Source organism: Pelobates fuscus, chromosome 13 (genome assembly GCF_036172605.1).
Source record: "Pelobates fuscus isolate aPelFus1 chromosome 13, aPelFus1.pri, whole genome shotgun sequence".
Taxonomy (NCBI): domain Eukaryota; kingdom Metazoa; phylum Chordata; class Amphibia; order Anura; family Pelobatidae; genus Pelobates; species Pelobates fuscus.
Genome location: NC_086329.1, coordinates 37,291,457 through 37,317,487, shown reverse-complemented (window position 1 = coordinate 37,317,487; position 26,031 = coordinate 37,291,457). Strand labels below are relative to the sequence as shown.

General features: G+C 38.2%; 1 protein-coding gene and 1 long non-coding RNA gene across 2 annotated transcripts in view; one reads left to right on the top strand and one right to left on the bottom strand.

Moving 5' to 3' along the window:
• Positions 1-26,031, top strand: part of LOC134583330 (protein transport protein Sec23A) — a 68,046-nt gene that overhangs the window by 16,006 nt on the left and 26,009 nt on the right. Inside the window, exons 8-12 of the mRNA XM_063440210.1 lie at positions 1,903-2,061; positions 4,482-4,597; positions 10,154-10,277; positions 12,542-12,622; positions 13,785-13,874. Coding sequence (XP_063296280.1) covers positions 1,903-2,061; positions 4,482-4,597; positions 10,154-10,277; positions 12,542-12,622; positions 13,785-13,874 — 570 coding nt within the window. The remainder of the gene's footprint in view (positions 1-1,902; positions 2,062-4,481; positions 4,598-10,153; positions 10,278-12,541; positions 12,623-13,784; positions 13,875-26,031) is intronic.
• On the bottom strand, positions 16,816-21,554 carry LOC134583010 (uncharacterized). The gene is made up of 3 exons (XR_010086300.1): positions 21,430-21,554; positions 20,028-20,236; positions 16,816-17,098 (listed from the first exon to the last, which is right to left on the bottom strand). It is a non-coding gene; the product is annotated as an uncharacterized LOC134583010 (long non-coding RNA).

The following is a 26,031-nucleotide window of genomic DNA, read 5'->3' as shown; positions in this document are numbered from 1 at the left end:
TGTGATTAAACAATATCTGTTGGGTTTTTTGTACTTGCTTTCAAACTCAGAATGTTCAGTCCAGCACTATGTCAGGATGGGTAGCTGGCAGGATTATATATGTATTTTTCTCTCCTCAACCAGGATCAATTTCCTTAATTACCGTATTTACTTGAATCTAATGTGCAATTTTTTTGTAAAATACCGTTTTAAAAATTTGAAGGCGGATTACATTCAGGGCAAAATTCAAAATTTTCCAGGGATTTGCATTCTGTCGAATTCACACATGCGAATTCACACCGGCGAATTTCATTCTGGCGAAGTCACACTGGCGAATTTCATTCTGGCGAAGTCACACTGGCGAATTTCATTCTGGCGAAGTCACACTGGCGAATTTCATTCTGGCGATGGCACACTGGCGAAATTCATTCTGGCGAAGTCACACAGGTGAATTAAAACTGGCGAAGTCACACAGGTGAATTAAAACTGGCGAAGTCACACAGGTGAATTAAAACTTGCGAAGTAACACTGGCGAATTTCATTCCGGCGAAGTCACACAGGCAAATTAAAACTAGTGAATTAAAACGGGTGAAGTCACACTGGCAAATTTCATTCTGGCGAAGTCACACAGGTGAATTAAAACTAGTGAATAAAAATGGGTGAAGTCACACTGGCGAATTTCATTCTGGCGAAGTTACACAGGCGAATTAAAACTGGCGAAGTCACACAGGCGAATTAAAACTGGCGAAGTCACACAGGCGAATTAAAACTGGCGAAGTCACACAGGCGAATTAAAACTGGCGAAGTCACACAGGCGAATTAAAACTGGCGAAGTCACATTGGCGAATTAAAACTGGCGAAGTCACACAGGCGAATTAAAACTGGCGAAGTCACACTGGCAAATTTTGTTCCTGAAAGAGGGCTTAAGAAAGAAAAGACTTAAAATACCATCAATGTTACTATATGGCAATATATGGCAATAAACATTTTTATTGTAGCACAATGTTATATAGTAGTATCTTATATAAATGCGCATTACATTCGCCAGCAAAAACATTTTTCAGCTTCCAAGTTTTTAAAAATTGAAGTGCGCATTACATTCGATGGCGCATTAGATTCGAGTAAATACAGTATATTAGCACATTTGATCTGGTTTGTGGATTCACTGGAGACCTTCTAGATATTTTTGCCATACATTTTTTTTATTTGCTAGCTATTCCTTATGTTGTAATTTTATTTAGGTGTGGTTTATAATATCTTCACTACATGTCCAGCTTCCTACCGATTGCATCTTTAGTACACCTTCCTTATTGCATAGAAATTATATTCTTTGTAAATAACGTAGTAGTCTATTATTTTAGATATTAATAAGTCCATTGAGTTTAGAGATCTGGAAACCCTGACAACACATTTTGTTAAAACCGTAATCTCGAGCTACGCAGAATGATGCGTTTAAAGGGTTACTGTAAGCAATATAACCACTTTCTGAAGAGCTTATAGTCAAATACCCTGTCTATGCAGCAATTCAGAATTTAACTCTGCCAGACCTTAGTTCAAGGTGTTTTTTACTAGAACGGAACTCCCCCTCTGACTGTTGACAATCCGCTAGCTCAGATTTTGTATCCATGTTTTACAGGTGCAGTCTACGTACTGCACGCACACCTTAGTCTGAGCTGTTTCTCCTCTCACTATATAACTCCTGTCAGTATACAGAGCAGTTCCACTGTATGGCTGCCAACAGTATACAGAGTTTTAGTAATAAACTACTTATGGGATAAGAGTTTGTTCCCTGTAACAGAGGTTTGCCCTACGCTCCAGGCCCACTAACCATTTTCACCCCAGAGTCTGTCTTTAGTAAAAAAGGTTTGTGACCGGTACGTGGAAAAACATTTTGATGCTGGAATTGACCTTTATTTTTAACAGTGTACATTTCCTAATACTGGGGCCCGGATTATGATGTTCATCGGGGGACCAGCCACTCAAGGGCCCGGCATGGTAGTGGGAGACGACCTAAAGACCCCAATCCGCTCCTGGCATGACATCGAAAAAGATAATGCTAAACATGTCAAAAAGGCAACCAAGGTGAGCATTACGTATCTTCTTTCCCTGTTATAATATTAGAGTCTAAGACGCACCATCTAGATATTTTGGAAGAAAAAAAACATGACATTGTTTGCATATTTTGTTATAAATGTAGAATACTGTAACATAAAACGTAAAAATAAAGGAAAAGCCATTCAACTACAAGCATAGATATGGTAAGGGCGTTAAATAAACATATGTGTCTTAATATTTAAAGAGGGACAGTCACTACAGAGATTTTAGCACACTATGCTTGCATGCCATGTTTTGCAAATGCCCAAGACCGTGGTATCATGGGGCTGCAAAGTCACCCTGAACACAGAAATGCTGAGAAATCGTGTTTAGTACATATATCTACAGCACTGTTCCACCTTTCCCCTCACCATAAACACTTCAGTAGCATTTATTGGGGTGAGGGAACACAATTATTATTATTACTGGTATTTATATAGCGCCAGCATGTTCCGTAGCACTTTACAATATTATCAAAGGGGAAGATTTAACAATGAATGAGACAATTACAAAAACTTACAGGAGCATTAGGTTGAAGAGGGCCGTGCTCAAACGAGCTTACAGTTGACCTCTTTCATATTATGTGATGGTTATTTTTAATATCATGCTTTTCTGTAGAATAGATGTGACTCACATTCAGGTCCTTTCTCTAGGCATGATTTCAAATGACCTTAAAGATTTTAAATACACACTCCATGTGGTCTGGGATTAGTGCCGCTGCTGTTTAATCCTGCAATGTAAAACATCGCTGTTTTGTAGAAACAGCAATATTTACAATGCTGGGTTAAGCACACCTCTAGTATCTGTTTTTCTGACAGACCACTGGAGGCATTTCCACTGTTAGAACGAAGTCCGATTCAGTTCTCAATCACATGACAGAGAGCATATGATTGGTGCAGTGCAGCGATTTCTAGCACATGTGCACCTCCCAGCGCAATTGTTCCCTACGGATTAGCATTGAATTAGTTGCGATTTTTAACCTTGACGATCTCAGGCAGGGAGAGGGCAGCAGCACGGCAGCAGCAGCACGGGCACTGGCACAGCGAGGGCTAAAAGTTAAGCAAATCTGCTTTTTTATTGCAAACTGGAGGGGCAGTGACCTAAATAGAAGTTTGGAATAAATGTTTTTATTACTAAGTGTTTCTTTAATTGAAATTAAAAGCAACTGACTGGTGTAAAAGATAAACCTGGAACATTAAATAGAGCAGGAGTAGGCAACTTTCGGTACTCCAAATGTCGTGGACTAAATCTCCCATAATGCTATTACAGCCGTAATGCTGGCAAAACATTGAATTAGATGTAGGCCACAACATCTGGAGTGCCGAAGTTTGCCTACTCCTTTTATAGAGGGAAACTTGCAGTTTAAGTTGTACATAATCACATCAGGAAGTGCCTCCTGTTTCAAAAATGATTTTTTTATTTTTTTTTAAACGGATGTGGTTCCTTCTGTTGATAACACGGAACTTTATGTCATTATCAATGAAAATGTTTCTCTGCTGCAGGAAGAAATTATAGAACCCCAAATTTAGCGATTTATTAAGATCTAGCTATTGTGCTGTTGCAGTGAAAAGAACATTAACTTGGGAGCTAAACATTTTGAAATCCTGCAGGTGGGTTATGTAATCTGCCCAGATACCTAATATTTATTATAGCGTGAAAATTCTATTACAAGAAACCCATTATTTTCCATTTGGATTTTTACAAAAAAGTAAAGAAGCACACATTCAAAACGAAGCAATGAACTGCTCGCTTTTAGAATTAAAAGGATGTGTAACATGTGATAAAACACAAGGTAGTATGCAATTCTTAGCAGAGTTACTCTGGAAAAGTTCTAACCCAGTTAGAATATACTAGCACCACTCAGTCTAGCCCACTCTAGTTACCCTTGTTCATTATCCTCTTCCCTTTTGTCAAATTAAAACAGTGCCTTAAAATAGTTCTCTCTTATAGTAATTATTCATAGATGTTTATATTGTACACCAGGGTTTCTGTTTTCAGTATTCGAAATAGAACATAGAACTTGTGAGAACCATTGTTAGATTGATGGCAAGATGCGTTCTCTGAAGACAGATTGTGGAAATATTTATAATTTGTATTAGAACATTACATTTCCATAGCAGATCCAAAACAAATCTTGGCTGAAGCACTGCCCTTTCGGTTAAATATAATCATGTTCCATTTCCTTTTTGTGAATAATTTCTCTTTTCATGTTTGGTATATACCAAGATTTTCAGTGTAGTGGTTAAAGTCTAAAAACAGATGACGATATCCAGTGTTAGAGTTTTCTTGTCCTGCTTGATAAATGAATTTTCCATATAGCATGTTAATACTTAAATGAACATTTTAACCTTATGGGTTTTTTTTTTTTGCCCCAACATAAAAATTCTTCCTTTCCTTCTTGCTCTCAGCACTTCGAAGCTCTGGCAAACCGCGCTGCTACATCCGGCCATGTGATTGACATCTATGCCTGTGCGCTGGACCAGACTGGGCTCATGGAAATGAAGTGCTGTCCAAACTATACTGGGTAATACTGTCTACATACTTCATTAATAATGCCGTATGTTCATCTGTGTAGTTGGTCCTGTAAAGACGTATATATTTTTGCTTCCTCATCAGCTAACAATTTTTATGTTTAGTTGGTTACTAGGAAAAATTGATCTGTGTAAAGGTGTAAAATAACTAACCAGCTATACATATACATATATACACGAGGTCCGTCCAGAAAAAGTCCAGCCATTGTTAATCTATCGAGAATGGTTTGCGCAACATCGATGTAACCTGGCATCCAAGAAGACTGGACTGGAATGCACATGCATGAACAACAATGACTTCACTGTACTAGTCAGTGGGGGTGCTAGACGTCGTTGAGTGAGCTTGTATATTGTGTGGCCGTCGCATTTAAAATGACTGAGCCTGTAGAGCAACGAATCTGCGTAAAATTTTGCGTTAAGCTTGAACATTCCTCCGCGGAAACTATTGGGATGATTCAGAAGGCTTTCGGGCGCGATGCAATGAGTGCAGGGCAATTAAAAGTGTGGCATAAACACTTCAAAGATGGTTGAGATTCTGTTGAAAGATTTGGCACCCTGCGACTTCTGGCTTTTCCCAAAATTAAAATCACCTTTTGAAAAGGTAGAGATTTGAAACAGTCGATGAGATCCAGGTAAATACAACAGAGTGTTTTGAACAGTGGAAGAGACGCTGGGTGAACTGTGTGAGATCCCAAGGTGCCTACATCTTAACATCTGGTCGGCTATGAAAGATGTAAATGAAAAATATTTTTTGGCTATTTTTAAAATTTTTCTGGCATGCACAAAATTACTGTTTAGAATATCCATGTTACTTACAGTATGTGGCTGTAACTGATTAATTTTGCAGATCCACTCTTTGTGAATGTTTTATAGATCACACGTAATACGTTGGATATCTTCACATTTTGTACATACATAAATATGGGTGATGTGGTTACAGACAACAAAAACAAAAATAATGTTTTCGAATGTATATTAACTGAGCACACAGCTTTCTCAGACAGGATTAACCATAAAAAGGAAACTAAAATCTATTTCTGAAATCAGTCTCTTCTGTCATATGCAAACAGACAGTGTATGATATCAAGGCAATATAGCTGATTAAACAAAACCTTTGTACTACAAACATGTACATCCAGATAATTCCTTGAACCACAATTGTAAGCTACCAAAAACTAACTAGAGGTTATGTATTATTTTTTCTTTTTTTTTCTTTTTTTTTTTTATTCATACTTTTTTATTTGTTGGTCAGACAGCATTAATTCATGCCAATCTGTTCTTTCAGAATGGCCATAGTGTTAGGATTCACGTTCTATTCACTTGTTCTTCCTCCTGCCTTTACCATCATGTTTATGCCATACATATCTCCATCAAGGCTACTTCTAAAAGCATTTTGTGAATGGAATAAACTTTTTAATAAGCTGACAAGAGCTGGGGTTCAACTGTACCCAGCTTATACAGTAGTTTCATTCATCTTCTGTGAATAACGGAATTGCTGTCAAGTGCTAGACTAAATAGCCCTTAAACTGCCCAAATACAAAATAATTTTTTAAAAATCACTGTTTAGTAGATAAACCAGAAACAATGACTTTTTTTATTTGGGGTTTTTCAAAAACAGCTTACAAAACCTGCAGTTCTCTTGTCAGCATCATTTGCAAGCCCTCCCCTTCTAACCCTGCCGAGACTTTCTGTGGCTGTCCAATCACAGACTTCCTAATGCAGCCCAATGAGAAGTCTTTGCAAGGCAGATGCTCTTGGCAATTGCTGCCTCTTGAGTTTAGCTCCAAAGAGCTAAAAAACCAGGAAGTAACAGGCCCAGTTGTCTGCTTGGGAGCCAAGGGGGTGTAACAAGGTTAATTTATAAAAGTATCACTTTCTGTGAAATAAAAAAAAATAGGACACGCTCTTCACACAGAAAACAAGCTAAAGTGCTTTAGGGGTCTGAAAAGTACGTATTTGCAAAAAAGCTTGAAAAAAGTGGGGAGCTATTGATTGGCTGAGAGTGTTATTCAGCTGTGCCCCTGTCCAAGGCTTCTTGATTCAAGTCTTGGACAAAAGTGGAAAGAGAGGAGCAGAGCTAACCGGCGCTGGATTCAACACTTTGTAGTTAAACTGTTTATTAACGGTTTAAACCCTAAAGGTGAGCCTGCACTGGGGACCTCTTGGCACCATAACAACTTAATTACGATGAGATTATTGTGGTTCCCACAGGGTTTCTTTAAACCCCGGCTGGTCAAGGATTTATGACATATGCTTACTACTCCCTTTGAAAATTAGTAGACAGGACTTGCTGACATGTCAACTACTGGGCAGATCTTATTGCAGGAAGCTCCTGAGGTGAATACATTTGGGATTTCTATCATTTGTAAGTATGTTCTACATAATGCATTCAAATTACAATTATTAAATGGTGAAATGTGTTATCTCCTTGTTCAGTAACACATTTTTGTAGTAAAGGTGTCCACTATCAGCAATGAGGGCCTGACTCAAGCCAACCTGTGTACATTTATTAATGCATTCAGTTAAAGGAACACTATAGTGTTAAAATCACTATCTACCCTCCTTGTCTTCCCAAATATAGTTGTCGTACATTTATTCCAGTCTGCTGCTGCTAGCTCTGCCCCTGATCTGCCTCCATGGCTGACATCATCAGACGTGGTGATCTCCACCTATCACAATGCTTTCCCATAGGAAAACATTGGATTGGCTGAGATTGTCAAGGAGGCAGATCAGGAGCAGAGCCAGCATAAGCCAAACACAGCCCTGGCCAATCAGCATCTCCTCATAGAGATGCATAGAATCAATGAATCTCCATGAGGAAAGTTAAGTGTCTCCATGCATTGGGTGTACACACTGAATGTCAGTGCTGCACACTGTCCAGCACCGCCCAGGGAGCACCTCTAGTAGCCACCTGAGGAGTGGCCAGTGGAGGTATCCCTAGGCTGTCATGTAAACACTGCCTTTTCTCTAAAACAAAAAAAAAAAAACAGTGTGTACAGTAAAAAGTCTGAAGGGTTTCATTATACATACCAGAACAAATACAATAAGCCGTAGTTGTACTGGTGACTATAGTGTCCTGTTAATTTTACACAAGCCACAGATTATTAGCTTAACCATAGGGATAATATGCGTTAGTGCTAATTGTCTCCCGTCTGTGTTCGTGTGTTGCTCTATTAAAATATTACTATTTCATACATTAAAAGCAGCTTTAACCAAGAACAGTTTATTTTTTAATACTTTTTTTACTCTCTTATTTATTTATTTATTTATTTATTTATTAGAGGACATTAGAAAAAAGGCATGAGAAAAATTGTTTGGCGTCAGTTATTTAGATTCCATTTTGCAGGTTACATAAATATCAATCACTGGAATTATAAACAATTAAGTAACAATTTATAAAGTTCTGTTATAAAGGTTTATTATGGCACCCCCTGATAAAAGGGGTGCCAGAGCAACAGCTTAATGCATGGGTTACAGTGCGTGGAGTCTTTGACTGCGATCGTCTTCAATCAGGTTGACAACAAACACAGTATATCACTGACCTCCAAATCTGGACGGAAAATGAGATAGTTGAAATAATGAAAAATTGTGAAAGGCATTGGAGAATAAAAGCATTTCTAAACTCCCGTTGTTGGCAGTCTGCGAGATGATTGGCTGTTTGATGTGACCCTGCTGTAAAGCTTATGGTGCATACAGTGCCTCTTTAAGTATGACAATATAATTTATTGTTTTTCTGTGATATAAGACTTTCCTTACATAACAACCCACAAGAACAAAAGATTCAATGTAACAGCAAATTGGTTGTTTTATAGGAAATACATATAAACAAATTTATGTAATTAGCAGAACATTATTTATGGTACTTGCTCTCCAGTTAAACCCTTAGGGGTAAAGTCATCTCCTCCTTAATTTATGATGTGAGCATTACATGTCAGATTTAATAAGATGTTATGAGTTGCTAAGAGATGTTTACAAGAGCCTTGGTAGCAAGCAGATAAAACATGATCAATTAGTTTAAATGTCCTTTTGTCTGTCATCTGGGCTTTCCTGTCAACACTTCCCTCCCGTTAACGCATCCATTTCAGTTCGCTGTATTGTTATATTTTCTATAGAACTTGAGACACAAATTACTTGTATCATTTAGTTCTCTTTTCTTGTTCTAAGCCACAAAACGTGCATTCACATTACTAAATCCTCACTGTCGCAACATTTTCTTTACAGAAATCAATTTAAAACAACAACCTAACAGGTAATTATTACATTCATCTTACCAGTCTGTTTTAGGTCGAGCTGTAAATATCACTCGGAATTTCTGACTGTTTCAGTATAGTCAGTCATTCTGGAATCAAATCGGATTTATCTTTGACAGAAGATACGGTATACTCAAAGCACGAAGCAGAAACCGAACAGCTCCCAGTTTCCCTCTGCTCAGGACAAAAAGAAACAGTTCTCAGAACTTTCTGACGTGTTTTTAATCAAGAGTCATAGAGAAATATCTTATTCTGATTAAAACAAGCGAACCATACATTCCGAGCAAATTTATAAAAAAAAAAACTAAACAAATCAACAGAGATATACACATTTTTTAAAATACCATATGATTGTGATATCTGTGATATCCTTCAAAATTATTTATTTAAAACGTTATATCTCACCATTCAGTTTGTTTTGTTTTATCTTGTGTCTTGCTTCTGACATTTTTTTCATGGATAAAACCATTTACAGACATTTTTCCTACGCGACAATTCGGGCCTATTGACATACCTCTGTGCAAACCCACGACTCGTGTCCCGAAGGCTGGTATTCACACTGTTGGTCATGTGTCGCCTATGATTTATCTTTGTTTTTTGATATGCTTCCTCTTGTCCGAGACTCCCAACAGTTGGGGAGTATATGTCCATAGGACATTCCTGATGACAGTCACACCCTAAAAATATAACATCTTATTTTTACGGATCAAGAAGAACATATTTTTTTTTTTACAGAAGGCAAATGGTGTTAATTTTGATACTTCCGCAGCATTGGAATGTTTTGAAACCTCCGTCTTTAATGTGCATCTCATAGTTGGGTGTACTTCCAAAGAAAACAGACAGCAGTGTTACTATACATGAATTTGCAACTATATATGTTTGCTTCCTTGTAGCAAACTGAAGAAACCAGAAAAAATGGGGGGGGAGGGGGAATAAGTTTGCAGAGCACAAATTGCACTGTCCTCTGTTATGAACGATCCTCTAGTGTAAGCAGTACTAATCCCTTCGGAGAGAGAACTATATGACCTCCTGTCCCTCTGCAAATATAGCAAGGGAACTGTGTTCCCCTAAGTTCCTACTGGAATAACTTCTGTTTAAAATTAACTAGAGGATTTAAGATTATTTACTGCTATAAAATATAGTTTTCTTGGAGCAATAATTGTTTAAATTGACATGTTAGATAATATTAAGATGTATCGTCTGAGTATGCAATGTTATGTTTAGTAAAAATAAAGCATTGTTATTTTATTTTGTAAACTAACCGCCGCGAGTTAATTCTCACTCTTTCTATTTTCACAGTGGATACATGGTAATGGGAGATTCTTTCAACACGTCCTTATTCAAACAGACCTTTCAAAGGGTTTTTAACAAAGATCCACAGGGCAACTTTAAAATGGCATTTGGTGGCACTTTAGAAATCAAGGTGAGTACATAGTCTTGTAAAAAACAAACAACTGTTTGTAATGTATTTCGTGTGAATTTATTATTATGTTAATATTGGCAAAATGTGTGTTTAATATGAAGATCTCTGTTAGGATGATAAATATATTTATTAAAAGGACACTGTAGGCACCCAGACCACTTCAGCCCATTGAAGTGCTCTGGGTGCCAACTCCCTTCACCCTTAACCCTGCAAGTGTAATTATTGCAGTTTTTATAAACTGCAATAATTACCTTGCAGGGTTAAGTCCTCCTCTAGTGGCTGTCTACCAGACAGGCACTAGAGGGACTTCCAGCTTCTTAGACGACTTTTGGCGCTATGCATGAGGACCTCCAGCGTCTCTGGAATTCCCATAGGAAATTATTGAATAATACTTTCCTATGGGGAGCTTTAATGTGCGCGCGAGCGGTGGTCGGAGCCTGAATTAGCGCCGAGGGACATCGACGCTGGATTCAGATAAGTTTCTGAAACGTGAGATGGGGGGCGGGACTCTAGTGCCAGGAAAACGGTTTGTTTTCCTGGCACTGGAGAATCCCTTTAAGCTAAAGAAATCCTATAATGATAATGATTAAAAAAAACAAAACATTCTCCTGCTGGCCAGAACCCCAGGAGGATTGGCCCAAAACAAACCAACAACTGTTTAATAAAATAACTCTAGCGGCCAGGAGAGCAGTAGCCCAAACCTGGTTACAACAAGACACCCCCCCAGTATCAATAGTGATCAATAAGATTAAAGAATGCCATCTTATGGACAAACTCACGGCCCAAGTTAGAGGCTCCACCAAAGCTTTCACTAAGATATGGGAACCTTGGGAGACCTACAGTGACCAATAAGGACTAAATAACTGACAGGGGACGCAAAAACAAACAAATGACCGAAGTATGACACCCCCCCCCCCACCCCAACCACTACCGTTGGGCCGAGACGACCGGTATCCCGGCCCGCAGTTCAGTTCTCTTTTATCTTTTTATTTTTGTTTTCTCTTCCTTTCTTCTGTATTAAAGTGTTGTTAACCTTTTTACTGCTCGTTTTGAAACAATAACAACGGATGACAGTAGCAATGATGTTGTTACTTAAGGTATCTCGAACACGTACTTTGGCATATTTGTGTACTAAACTCATCATTTGGAAAGCCATTGGGCTCTTGCACGAGCCAAATCTTTCTCATTGTCTACTCAATACCATTGCAAAAATAAACAATTAAAAAAAAAAAAAAAAAACTCTGAGTAATTAATGGAGCGTACAAAGTTATATTTTTTTAGTCATTATTTGACTATTGCACTAAACGTTTAGATGCTTTACTATCCCGTTTCCATTGCTAATTTTATTGTACTCAGAATTTGAGGCTTCACTAACTCTCATTGGAGAACCACGGTTCCATCTGATGTGATAGTGTGTCGTCCACACCTTTCCTTCCTCTTAACTTCTCTCTCTCGCTCTTTTTTTAATTTATTTTTTCTTGAAAGCTTCAGTATATTCTTGACGGAGAAAAAAGTGAACACAACATACCTTTATTGCAATATAGCACATACAATAAATAGAAGGTATAAATGTAAGTTGAGGAAATGTCATAGGATTTAGAATAAACACAGTGCATCACCTGTTGAGAAGGAGGACATAGAACAGGTCAAGTAAAGGGAAGGGGGCGGAACGAGGGGGATACAATATCTTCTCAAGTAGAGTTAAGAAAGGTAAAAGGACACTTATGATGGGGATCACAGGGACCTCTCCTGGTGCATCAATGAAGGGTCAAGTTCTAAGAGTGGCAAGCTACCAAAGGGGTGGCACATACTGAGAAGGCGGGAACAGTCATGGTGACTCAATAGGAGACTATATTGGCTCACCTTTCATATCAGGAAGTATTTTTTTTCTCTGCTTAATTAGCAGATGGAAAAGCTCTTCCCTAACCCTAATATTTTAAATTTGGTGTATTGTAATGGATGAGTTAAGGCTTTGAGTATGGCTGGTGATGGAAACACATAGTAAAACTTGGTATACAGAAAAGAGCTTCTCGATGCAGTATTTATTGACCATCATACGGATTTCCAAACAATCCCGAATTTATGGATATTCCTTTTCGAAACACAATTTATTAAACCTCAAATCCTTGGTTACTGGTAGTCTTTGAGGACTGGTTTGAGATTTTTATATCTTCAATTTCAGTATATTCTTGTGAATGCATGTTTTTAGAAATTCCCAGCTGATCCTTACTGTTTTTTTTTTTTTTTTCCATGTTTCCTGGAAGACCTCTAGGGAGCTGAAGATTTCTGGAGCTATTGGACCATGTGTATCTTTAAATGCCAAGGGACCGTGTGTGTCTGAAAATGTGAGTTTCTTATTATTATATTCTAAATTACTTTGTAGTTGTTGTCTTTTTTAGGCAGAGGAATTTCTTGTTTTAAGATCAGTGACCATAATGTTACCCCGAGGGGATGTTTTAAAATGTGTTAGTTTATGTAGTTATGAAAAGTATATATTTCGTCACCTTCTCCCTAAAGAAATGCATGTTTGGATGGAATGATGCATCAATCAATGCATGTGTCTGGCTTTCTATCTATCTACAGCAATGGTTCTTAGAGAGACACAGAGGGGCAAAATACTTCCAATTTTAAACATTATGTAAATCAATTTTTAAAAACAACGAAACCTCTAATTTGAAAGGTTTCTAATGTTATCGATATTTGCACAGCAAATGACAGCTCTGTGAGATGCCATTCACTTCCTCTATAGAGTGTCGGATTTTTCATTCGCTCTTCTGAGATAAACCCTGCCATTCAGGGCCAGCTCATTGGCTGAGAGCGTCAACTGGTTTGTCTCGCCATTGAAATAAGGCCTGCACCACCGGGTTTAACTCACTGCAGACAGCTTCTGGCTCTGGTAGATAAATTGACCAGCAACCACAGATAAAAAGTCAACTGCTGGCAAATGATTTGTCTGCTTACATTAGCGTGCTGTAGTGAGAGTTCCCTGAAAGGTAATGAAGTGGCTCATATGTATACTTTAACTTACTATTTTTATCCATAACTCTACTATTGGATTTGTGTAGTATAACTTACCGCTCCTTTAAAAAAAAAAAAAAAAAATTAATTGTGCCTTTAATAGCGCAGGATGAAACTACACAGAGCTTTAAATATTTTAAAACCTAATTCAGTAGTGAAATAGTATTTACCTATTTTATTATTACATGTTTCACGTGTTACTCAAAAGACTATCAGCCTGCTACTAAGTAACTGGACTAAAGGTCCATACAGCAATTAAGCAGTTCATTATTGGAGCTATTTAGTCATGGGTTTTAATGAACCGGTAATAGTATCATTTAACATTGTTTAATGTCAGCGGATATTATATTGAGACTTTACTGCTTGAAGAGTAAAAAGCCTTAATGACATTTACTGGGTTACAGAAATATTGAGCGCAATTGTAGCCCTAATTGTATCTAATAAAAAAAAAAAAAAAAATCTTAATATTTGTGTTGTCTATTTTCTTAGGAGATTGGAACCGGTGCCACATGCCAGTGGAAAATATGTGGCCTGAGTACCACTACAACACTTGCAGTTTATTTCGAGATAGTCAATCAGGTAAGCTGTGCTTGGAAATTGCAAATTATTATGGGCATGGCAAGTCATCTGCCTTTAAATTGTCTTTTTTTTTCCATTGTGTTTTTTTTTGCGTTTCTTCATAGTGTATTTGTAATGTACAGATAATAAAAGGCTTGGGAATCTATTTCGGAAAAAAATTGAATGGCTTAGCAGGACTTTTCTATGGTATCCATGTAACATTACGATTGAATGTGGCAAAAAAAAGATGCGCAGATGTCCAATATTACACAGGGCATCCATAACTACAACCTTCACGAACACGGCATTCTTATAACTTACTTCATCTGTGACACTCGTTGTATAAACACTAATCAGTTGCATATGGGGCACCCACACTGCAATAAGGATTATAATTGCAACTTCTTTATCATATTAGGTAAACACATCACATACGGTGTTTATATCATATACAACACCGATAACAGTGTCATTCATATAACAGTACATATGGGACGCTCAGAACATACAGCTCTCACACAATACTGATGTATCAAATGCTTACTCGTGTGATGTGCCGAACAAATGTTTTTAAAGATAGCTTGTGCGCACAATACATACCGATTCAAGGGCAGTGCATGTAATGTAGCTCTGGCTACACTGTGTATCTGTGTTTCCATTCTCCCATATACTTCAGCGGACGTCTGGTTAGGGAAATAGATTGTTTGGTGCGCGATGGAACTTAGTGGGCAACCAGCATGTTGTATAATATATCCATGAAGCTGAATGTGTCCTGCATCTGTGAGAATACTGGCTGCGACATTCTGCACAGCGTTGCGCAGTGCCCTTGCGGGATGATGCTGTTACCAGGAGACATTTTGTTGCCTGGAATGCAGTGTAGTGTTTTCCAAACCAGTCCTCAAAACTCACCAACACTCCATGTTTTGTCAGTATCTCTTTTGGAATAAAACAGGGAAATACATAAATCCTGAATCGTTGGTGGGCTATGAGGACTGGTTTGGGAACCACCGTTGTAGGGTGTTTCAGGGTCCGGGTTAAACAGGACCACATGAAGAAAAGGAGAAAAGGTCTCCATATCATAAATATTGAGCTTTAGAAAAAAACTATTGCATTTTAAAAAGAGAATCATTTTGAAGGTTCACTCTAAGCACTATAACAGCCTTGCATCATTGTAAAAGTTACAGTGCACATTGTCTCTCTTCTGAGAGTGGTGTGACACCGCAAAAGGAGTTTTTACTTTGTATTTGCGCCAGTTTTGTCCAACTTGTGAGTGCAGTATACTCATACATCATGCACAGGTAAAGAGAAACTCTCTTTCTTCCTTGGAAGGAGGAATCTGGCAACTTAAGTGATTGACACACAGACCATTTCACTAATCTGTGAACCAAGCTGTGTATAAACTGATAATCTAATTTTGTCTCTGTGCATCAGTGTGTTGTGTGTGTGGGAATGAGCATGTATCATTGTGTATAAGTGTTTGTGTATTTGTATATATATATATATATATGTGCATGTATTAGTGTGTGTTTGTGTGTCTACGTCTGCAATGTAAAGGTGATGTGGTATAGGCAATGCAAAGGTAAAATGGCAAGTGATATATATATTATACACATACATATACAATACTTGGGGAAACATATATATGATGATATATATGTAAAGGATTATAGAATATGTGGGGAAAATGTCTATGACACTGTTTTTTTTATCTGTACCTTTATTATTATTTGGTAAATTATTATTTTTAAAGCCCAAACCAAAGTTTACATAACCCCTTCACACCGGCACTTATGTATAAACGACTGCCAGGCTATACAACCATACACCGCAATCATGTATGAACACTTAGAATAATTGCAAATTAAATGTGTTTATTGCAAATTATGCCATAACTACAGTCAGAGAGCCTACAACGCAGCGGCACAGGAAGCCGCGACACGGCAAGCCTCTGAACGATGAATACAGAGACTGGCTCTCTATATCCAACGCTGCTAGGCCACCCTTCAATATATCTGCAGCTCTTTACACACACATGACAATTGTTCACTATTTTTTGTTCACTAATGGTGTTAGTGGGGGCCCGATGCTTGAGGTTTTGCCTAAGGCCTCGCAAAGTCTAGAGCCACCACTGTTCCTAACCCTTCCTTAAGGTGACTTGTGACTTCTGGTTGAAAAACCACATAAAAGTCTATTATATTGCTGATCAGCCGGCGTTAGTTATGGTTACTGGGTTACTGGGTCTTTTATTGTACAATATGACACTGTTTTGTTTTAATGTCCAAATAGTTTAGTCTATATTTGTCTAGAATGTATACAGCTAGCAGTCTGTCACTGATGCACACATTTCTGGAACATTTGCCAAAGGATTCCACGGAGCTCCACTGACCCAAGGAATGTATATCCTACTAGTCCTGTATTCAGAGCCAGAAAATGCTACTCATTTTTGAATATATGACTGCTTATCTGTAGACATCCTATTAGATAATTGTTATAAACACTTCCAAAGACAAATATGTCAGTAATGTTTAGTATAGATGTGTAAATCACAAAGGCTGATGAATGTTGTGCTGACCGTGATGTATGCTTTGTGGCTCTGTGATATCCTGTAATAAATATGATCATGCACACTACATAGCTGTGTTGTAAACGTGTACATTTCTGATCCAAGGGGTACACAACAATGAAGAATTACTGCTTTAAAATAAAAATACACCCACATATACAGACACAGTTGTTTTCAACACATTGTACTTGTACCAATGACTGTATATTTTTTCCATTCTACATTGCCACACGTAAAACACACATCACATTTTGGCTGAGACAGTTAATAAATATAGATTTGAGGTTGTTGAAAAAATAAAAACATTATAAACAACATTTTAGTCATTCGAGATCAACAATAAAAAAAATATTTTTAATCCACAGCTTATTTTGAAAGCTTCGTCTGTTATTTCCTGTCGTCTAGTAGGGTTATGTCATCTTCCCCATTTCCCAGCACAGCATTTTCGCTAAACGTTTTGTTTTCTGTCGTGAAAGCGTTTGTTTATGTTTTCCCACTGCTTTTATCCAGTGCAATCCTTTACTGACTTTTTTTTTGTCATTGTCCAAAACCATATGTTGGCTTTCTTGATAGAACTAAAGTGTCCAGCGTAATGAAAAATACACCATTGCAGTCATTTTATACCAGGAGTCAGGTGTGGACTTGAATTTCAGTTTGTCTTGGTTTTATGCATAGATTCTACCTGCAGTGAATAAAAAAAAAACATGGTTTAGTTTGATTGCACTTGGCTGCTTTAAAAAAGTGCCTAAGAATCGTGTGAAATATAGTTAGCAAACATTTGCAGTGCCAAAACAACTTTAAAATCGCTGCCACAGTGTTGACTCATCTAATTGTTTAATTTTAAACCTTCAGGGTTGATGCAATGAATGTAAGCAAAAAAAAAGGAAAATTCTAGTTTTCTTAAGACTGCGTGATGCCCATCTTATACTTAACCTTACTATCCTGTATCTATATTCAAAGACAGATTTAGGGGATAAAAAAAAGATACAGTTAGCTTAGTCCAATAACAATAATTGTTGCATTCAAAACATTAAGACACTCCTTATTTACAATACAATACAGACCTGACTCTTGGTGACCTGTATTATGTTGTGTAATAGGAGACATAGGGTATTCTAGTCCCAAGCTTTTTATTTTGGTTTTCATTCTTTTAAACCAAAAAGACACAATATTTAATTTAAAGGGACACTATAATCACCCAGACCACTTCAGCTCAATGAAGTGGTCTGGTTGCCAGGTCCCTCCAGGTTTTAACCCTTCACATGTAAACATAGCGCCGAGGGAGCCCGGCGCTGGATTAAAGGGAAACTCCAGTGCCAGGAAAACAATCCGTTTTCCTGGCACTGCAGGTTCCCTCTCCCTCCCACCCACCCACCAATCCCCGGATGCTGAAGGGGTGAAAACCCCATCAGTAACTTACCAGAGGCAGCGACGGTGTCCCACATCGCTGCTTCTTCCTCCGCGCCGCTCCTCCTTGTGATTGCATCGGCCGGTGGGCAAGACTGATCCCGCCCACCGGCCAGGGAGACCTAATGCGCATGTGCGGCAATCCAGCACTCTCCATAGGAAAGCACTGAAAATGCTTTTCAATGCTTTCCTATGGGGAAATGAGCGACGCTGGAGGTCCTCACACAGCGTGAGGACGTCCAGCGACGCTCTAGCACAGGATTTCTGTGCTATAATCCAGGAAGTCCCCTCTAGTAGACAGCCACTAGAGGTGGAGTTAACCCTGCAAGGTAATTATTGCAGTTTATAAAAAAACTGCAATAATTACACTTGCAGGGTTAAGAGTAGTGGGAGTTGGCACCCAGACCACTCCAATGGGCAGAAGTGGTCTGGGTGCCTGGAGTGTCCCTTTAAGGTAAGTAGCTTAACCCCTTCAGCACCAAGGGAGGGGCATCCTTAGGGCACTCTAGTGTCAGGAAAACGTGTTTGTTTTCCTGACACTATAGTGATCCTTTAAAGTAGGCTTTGATTTTTGGAGCTCCTATAATTTCTTTGAGCACAGTGATAATTAAAGTAGAGCACCATCACTATTGCAGCCCACTGTGAACACCAACAGATGATGGTGGTGACAGGTATTGGCCTCCTTAACCCCTTAAAGACACATGACATGTCTGACACGTCATGATTCCCTTTTATTCCAGAAGTTTGGTCCTTAAGGGGTTAAAAGGACACAATAGGCTGGAACTGAGTCCAACTCACTTTAGTGCATCATGTAGATTATACCTTAAAATAATGCAAAAATCAAAATAAAGATTAGAGCGTGTGTGTGTTGGTGAGATGTGTTGGATGTGTATAATGTGTGTGTTTATTGGCTGTACTGTGTGTGAATGTAGCGTGTGCTTGCTGTCTGTGTGTGGTGTGTGGTTTGTGTAATGTGTGTGGATGTAGTGTGAGTAAAATGTACTCTGTTTTGCCTCCGCTTCATGCAGAAATCTAAGCAGGAGAAGGTAAAACAGAGCACACATTATACACTGGACCTCCACACACACTTTGTGTGCTGTGGTCCCTGGTGGTTCTTTTGTGGCTTAAATCTCTGGTGGTCAAGAGGAACGTGTGGCCTACAGTGGGTGCAAACCACATTAGTAACGCCGTTGCAGTCTGAAGTGTCATGGAGTCAGACCACAGGTGGCGGTATCCCCAGCTTTCGCTCTTGACTTACTAGTGAGCATCGTAACGCAAAGAAGTGATTCCTTTGGCCTGCACCCACCAAAGGTGCAGACAGCATACTCCCATCCCCTGCTGCTGCCTCTAGCCTGTGGCATGTCTAAATGCCCGGAAAAATCTGCCTGCTTGGTACCCGGAACTTCATGTCTGCAAAATTCCGCAACCCCCGGCCAGTGCGTAGACTAACCCCCCTAATATCGTATTATCTTAAGAGCAGTAACTTTAGGTTTCCCAACACACTTTTGTTACAGTAAATCTAAATTTAGATATTAGGGCTCAGTACCAATTTATAGTCATCTGATGACATAACTAACGAGACACTTGTGACAGTGAAGGATGTTTTCGTGGCAATACATGTAATTCTTACATATTAGCAGAGGTAATCATCTATTGCTTCCTCTTAAAACATAAAATTTAACTTGAAAGTTGTGTGGATCTCTTCATACCCCCGGAAAACCGATACATAACTAGAAGAGAAGCCAGGAGAATCAAAGATTCTTGCTCTGCATATTGTAAACCCATAACAATCATAATGACTGGGGTGTCCATTACTCCTACCTGAGCCCCAGGTCCTCCCACTATTCAGACTATTCTATTACAAAGATCAGAGCTCTTTGTAAATATCTAATGGATTAGACTTTGTGCTAGCATGCAAATATAACCTGCAGAATCTTCCAGTTCTTTTATTCAAGTGCAAACACAGTGTAATCACACCATACAAGAACTTATACAGCCATCTGGATTTTCACAAAAATCTGAAAAACTACATCACAAATATAAAAGAAATGGGAAAACAAACTAGCTTTATATTAAGCGTTATTGCTTACAGTGTTTGGAGTCTTCCACTAGTAAAATAAATAGTATTTTGTCCTCCTATGCTATGTTTATAAGGAAATACTAGATAAAATAATGCCAAGATGATGATGTATTTTGCTTCTTACCTCCACGCTATGTATTTTGTGTATTTTGAAGGCTCTATGTTTCTTATCATGTTTGAGCTAGATTCACTGCATTATTTCCTGGCAAACATTGATGGGACTGGATGCTGGACTGCCTCTCGTTCTCATTTGTTGGCTCGCAGTTTGTTCCCATATTCTCAAAGATCCTCTTCAGCTTCCGCCAACTTTCTCGCATAGCCTTTCTATATTTCCTTTGGCAAGAAAGCAGATGTCAGAAAACCCTTTAAAAATACCTAAAACAAACTTGTAAAATATTTGTTATAATGTGCCTAGCTTTTATTTTATGATGAACTAAAGAGTGTCCAACTTAAAAAATCCTTGCTGTGAGCGCTAGTGGACATGCAATTGACTGGTCATCACTTTACCACTGTAATAGTTAAAGAGATACTCTAAGCACCAAAACAACTTTTGCTTAATTAATTGGTTTTGGTGTATAGATCATGTCCCTGCAGTCTCGCAGCTCAAGTCTGCCATTTAGGAGTTAAATAATTTTTGTTTGTTTATGTAGCCCTAGCCACAACTCTCCTGGCTGTGACTCACACAGCCGACGTGAAATAAACGGTTAGTTTTAGATCAGATCTTACAACACAGGGTGTTTACTTTAGAAGTTATTATCTCCTGTTCTGCTAATTTTTTTCTTGTGGTTCTTAAGCATGTTGTTTTAACCGTATCTTCCAGTGACCCCAATTGCCATAGGTTTGGAAACAAATTCTACAAAACACCGCCATCCGACGCTTTCCATTATCAAAAAGTTTGTAGTGAGAAATGTAGCTATTTTGGACCATTTATTAATATAAATTATAAGACTCCCTAACTAGTCAGTGTGTTGGAGACATCAATAAAAGATAGGGGCACTGTTGCCTTTATCAATGATAATGTATTCATCGGTTTAACAAGCTGAGCAAATATATGCTTCTTAATATTTAGCTGGTGAACATATTGCTAAGTATTTATTCACTTATTCAATAACCAGGAATAGTAAAGACTTTACAAGGGAGTCACCCATTTGAAAGAGCTCACAATAGCCAAACTGAAAAGAAATCTCCAGAACTGGAGCTTAACTATTGAGGTGTAAAATACGCAATTGCCTTGTCAGTTCCCCACGATTTTCACATTAGTGAATACACCCCAATGTTCCGCATTTTGGAATATGTTTCAAACCATTTCAGTCAGTGAGTGAATTCAACCAGCTTTGCATGCACATGGTATTTGTGATGTCCTGATTAATATAAAGATTGGTTGTAGTCTCCATTCTCACTTATACGCTTTGATTTTCAATTTCTTATGTTTTTTTTTTTTTTTAAATGGTATGCCACAGAGGTGATGTAGGTTATTACAAAATCTAAATAATAAGGTTATCTTTTAGGCCACTAATAGTTCTTACCTTTGGGCCAAAGCATTGATCCAGGGGTTTAAGCCGGGCATCAGAATTGCAAGCCAAGTGGAAAACATTTTTGCGCCCGCTGGAACAATGTCCGGGTGAAAGATTTCATAGAAACTAATTGTTACCAATGGGACCCAGCAAATCAAGAGGTAGACTAGAATAAAACAGATACGTAGTTAGAATAACTTTGCTTACCAGGGTAAATAAAAGAGAGAAAACAAGTGTGCAGCATTTAGATGTGGTTAATTCAGAGGAAAGGAGCAAAAGGTGTGCTTTCACAGTTTACCAAGAAGTCAAAGAGTTCATCAGAAAAACAACACTCAACTAACTTAATAACTTTTCTGGTGTTTGTCACCATGATCTGTGAAGTGTGGACAACTGACAAGGTAATTTAGGCCGAATTTGCCGAGCTTAAAATAAAGCAGTTGGAAACCTTTTACAATTTTGCTGTTTTGGGCTCAAATTCCTTTGTCAGTCGTTCACCAATCGTGATTTTGGTGAATGAGAATTGGTAATTCTGTTGAAATCTCTTTGCAGTTGTTTCTCAATTACTCAACTCACTCTTTGACTCCAGAGTTGGCAATAAACACATTATATGGCACTCTCTTGGGTACTGTATCTGGGAAATAAGAAATTATTACCACGTCATGTTCAGTTGTTTAAGTCAAGAGTGTTAAAATTCACCCATCATCTCGGATGTTGCTGGATTAGAACTCACAGTTCAGAGCATTATAAGAGATGCAACCCAGACAATGACCTGAACGATATGTTTAAAGTTTAATTAAACCTGTTTACAATTTTCATACTTAAATCACGCGATGTCTAGTTTAATTTACGCTCATACCCAGCTCAGTGCTATAATGCTTTATTCTGCATGATCCAAGGCGCATGTGTTCAAAACATTATTTGAGACTATCAGGGTTATAAACCAAATTGAGAATTGTCGCAAATTCAAAGTGAATTCAAACGAGAATTTAGAATTTAAGGCACGAACCACTGAAATGGGCAAATTCTCTGAATCAGTTTTCCTTCTATTTCGGCTATTTCGGCATAAAAATTTGCAATTCTTGGCAATTCTCAATTTAGAAAATAACCTATATGTGTGCTAGAAAAAGTATGCATTTTCTGATAGTAAAGGGACCCTCCAGACTCCGTAGTAACATATGCTCCTTGCTTATGTTAAAGTGCGAGGATGTCCCCTGTCCACATCTCCCTGCGAGCAGTTACTTATAACTGCATTGTTTTGCAAAAATAACCTAGAAGCCAAGTGTTTCATAAACAAATATCACAAGCGGAAGGAGTGCTTACCACTGTCTGTCCAAAAATGTGTAAACTTTATTTATTTAAACACCCTGTTCGTACTTCTTTTCGCAACTCACTAGAAAGAATTTGACTTTGTGGTGCGTTATCATACCTATAGTTCTATCTACATAATTGTGAATTCAGCTGTAATTAAAGCACCTTTTAAAGACACCCAGACCATTTCTTCTCAATGCAGTAGTTTTGACCCTGCAATGTAAAGCATGACCGTAAATACGGCACTGCTTACATTGAAGGGTTAAATACACCTCTGCTGGAGGTCTTCCAAACAAACACTAGGGGGCACTTCTGCTGTTAGAGCGGAGTCAAACTCGTTTCTCACAGCTAACCTCCAATAGGTGCACAGCACTGCCATGCATGCACTTATGAACAGCATTGGATTGGACATTTAGAAGCGTTGGTGGACTCGATCTTGACGCTGGAAAAAAAAGGTAAGTAATACCTTTCTTTTTACCAGTTTTTATTTACATTTAGGGAAAGGGGCTCGGAATGTAAGTAAAGAGGAGAACACTATAGCGCTAGGAATATAGGTTCGTATTCCTAACACTCTAGTGTTCCTTTAACATAAGCAGTGGTTTCACAGGTGAGCTTCTTAAGGCCATCTTAGAAGCTATTCCTTCTACACAAAGTCATTGGGGATAAAGAATATCTGGGGATTGCCAAAGCTTGATATTTTACTGCTCTGGAATTAATTAACCACATTTTAAGCTTTGTGGGAATACATGTCATTTAAGATTTATGTTTTAATTGTGCTTTTTTTATGGTACATGAGAACGGAAATCGTTGCTTATTTAGTTAAAAGAATATTTATATGTAAGCAATTGTTGTGGTGGAATGGCAATAAAAAATGGGAATATTTTTAACTGTGTTCCAAAGTCTTGTAAATTTAATGAGAAACGATTTGCCAAAAATAAGACGCACATAACTATTCTAAGATGTTCAGTATTTCATGCCTCCAGCAATGATGTTATAGCATTCTGGACCGCACGGGATATTACTTGCCTAACAGACCGTATCAGACCTGGCTAGAATTTTTTTTAATCGTGATTTACAAGTGAGCTGACCAACATTCCCTATTCTGCTTTTAAGATCCTTTTTTGACAAACATAAATAGAAAGAAAAACTTCAGAAGATGTTGTAACAATTCTCTATTAAATGCCACATCTGCTTCTCGGAAATATAACATTTCCTTTTACCCTCTTAATTTATAGCATTCATGAAGTTATATGGAAACTCCCTGTACACCTCTATTAATTCCTATGTGTCCTTCTAATTCTGAGTCCGGGTTAGCTACTCCCACCCTACTGTTTTCTGTTTTATTGCAAGCATCCTTGAATTCGTTTGCTTTGGAGAACACATCTCGTAACTCACATTTGGCTCCTCTACCTGCTCTAGAAATCAAATGGTGGAGAACTTGTGCACAATAGTGGGACCACTCGGAGGATTGAAGATACTTGTTATTTTCTGACTTCCTTACCCCTTGAGTCAGTAGCTCTTAATATTGTGATCTTATTGAACTCCATTAATGTGTGTACTATGCAGGCACAAATGCATATGTATTTTCAGAGTGTTCTGCTAAATTGAGAATTCAAAGAGAATTTCAAATTTAAGCTAAAAAAAATTAAAAATCTCCACTATGCTTCCATTTCAGCTACTCTGACCTCACATTTGGAACTCACTTTGGAATTCTCACCTTAGTAAATAACCCTGTCTGTCTTTCTACTTGGTGTGAGCAAGATGTAGACTGTAAGATGTAGACATTGGGTTTTGGTGCTAAGAGAGCCCTTTAACTGGGTGAAATTTTGTTGTGACTGTAAGATGTAGACATTGGGTTTTGGTGCTAAGAGAGCCCTTTAACTGGGTGAAATTTTGTTGTGACTGTAAGATGTAGACATTGGGTTTTGGTGCTAAGAGAGCCCTTTAACTGGGTGAAATTTTGTTGTGACAGTAAGATGTAGACATTGGGTTTTTGTGCTAAGCGAGCCCTTTAACTGGGTGAAATTTTGTTGTCTTTCTGGCAGGAGAGCAGAAAACAATTTGAAATACTTACAGGCAGAAACTGTTAGAATGACTGTATTCTTAAAATATGATCGAATGGGTACATAGTAACAGTGCTGATCATTGCACATAAAGGTTCCCCTCCTCGCTTGTTGCCTGGCAATACGAATGATGGCCAGGTAGAGCACACTGATGACCGTAATTGGGACAATAAATCCCACACTTAGTAGCAACACGCAGTAAACTATCGTGGATCGGTGGAAATGTGGGAGGCAAATGTAGACATCTTTGTTATAACTGTACTTTCCAAATCCAATGAACGGCAAAAGAGCTATTGCCACTGAATAAATCCAAAGGAGCACTAAGATAATCAAAATCCTTCTCTTGGTTACGAGTTGAGTGTAACGCAGTGGAAAACGGATCTCTGTAAATTTGTCAACAGTTGCCCACACCAAGGAGTTTATCGATGCCAAATGGAGCAATACAAACAGGAAACCTAACAGGTGACAGGGTGTGCCATTTTCGGCAAATATTCCACCTCCGAACAAGCTGCTGTATACAGCTACAGGAATTACACTTATTCCAAAAATCATGTCACAAATGCTAAGGTTCAGAGAAAGGGCCCAGGTGTCCGTACGCAATTTCAGGTGGGACGCAAATAAAAGGAGTAGAAGGAGGTTGGCGCCAACAGTACCAACCCCAGTGGCAGCCATTATCGTGGCATACAATGTCAAAATCTCTTTCATCTTTGACCTTGAGGTTCTTATCGTTTTCTCTGTATCATATTTTTGGCCTATATCTCTTAGTCACCATCCCGCCTCTTGTCTGTAAAAAATGTAAAAATTAGTTAATCTGTTTGGAAAACAACTAAAGTAAACAAGTTATTTTTCTGGAAGTTTAGCGATAAGTCCTATATTATATGGTTTGAGTGCATTAAAATTGTTTCTAATAAATCAGTAGAGATCGGGCAATTATAAATAGGGTGTTATGCAGCACTCTCGATGGTATTCATTAATTTAGAAATTCTCAGAATTCAGCAAATTGCACATTGTAGGTCAAAATAGCTGTGCTTAAAATATATCTGCATTCAAGACTTTCAGATTTGCCTGTTTAGACCAACAATGCTCATGTCAACTCACTGTGATTCCTTGTTTCGTGAATTCTTTAGAACCTTTTTTAGAAAAATGTGTTTTTGGAGTTGTAGTAGCTCAACAGGTGACAGTCATACCTGTAACAGAGTACTAAGCAGTTGTGTCTACTATTTGTCCCACATGTGTGTATTTA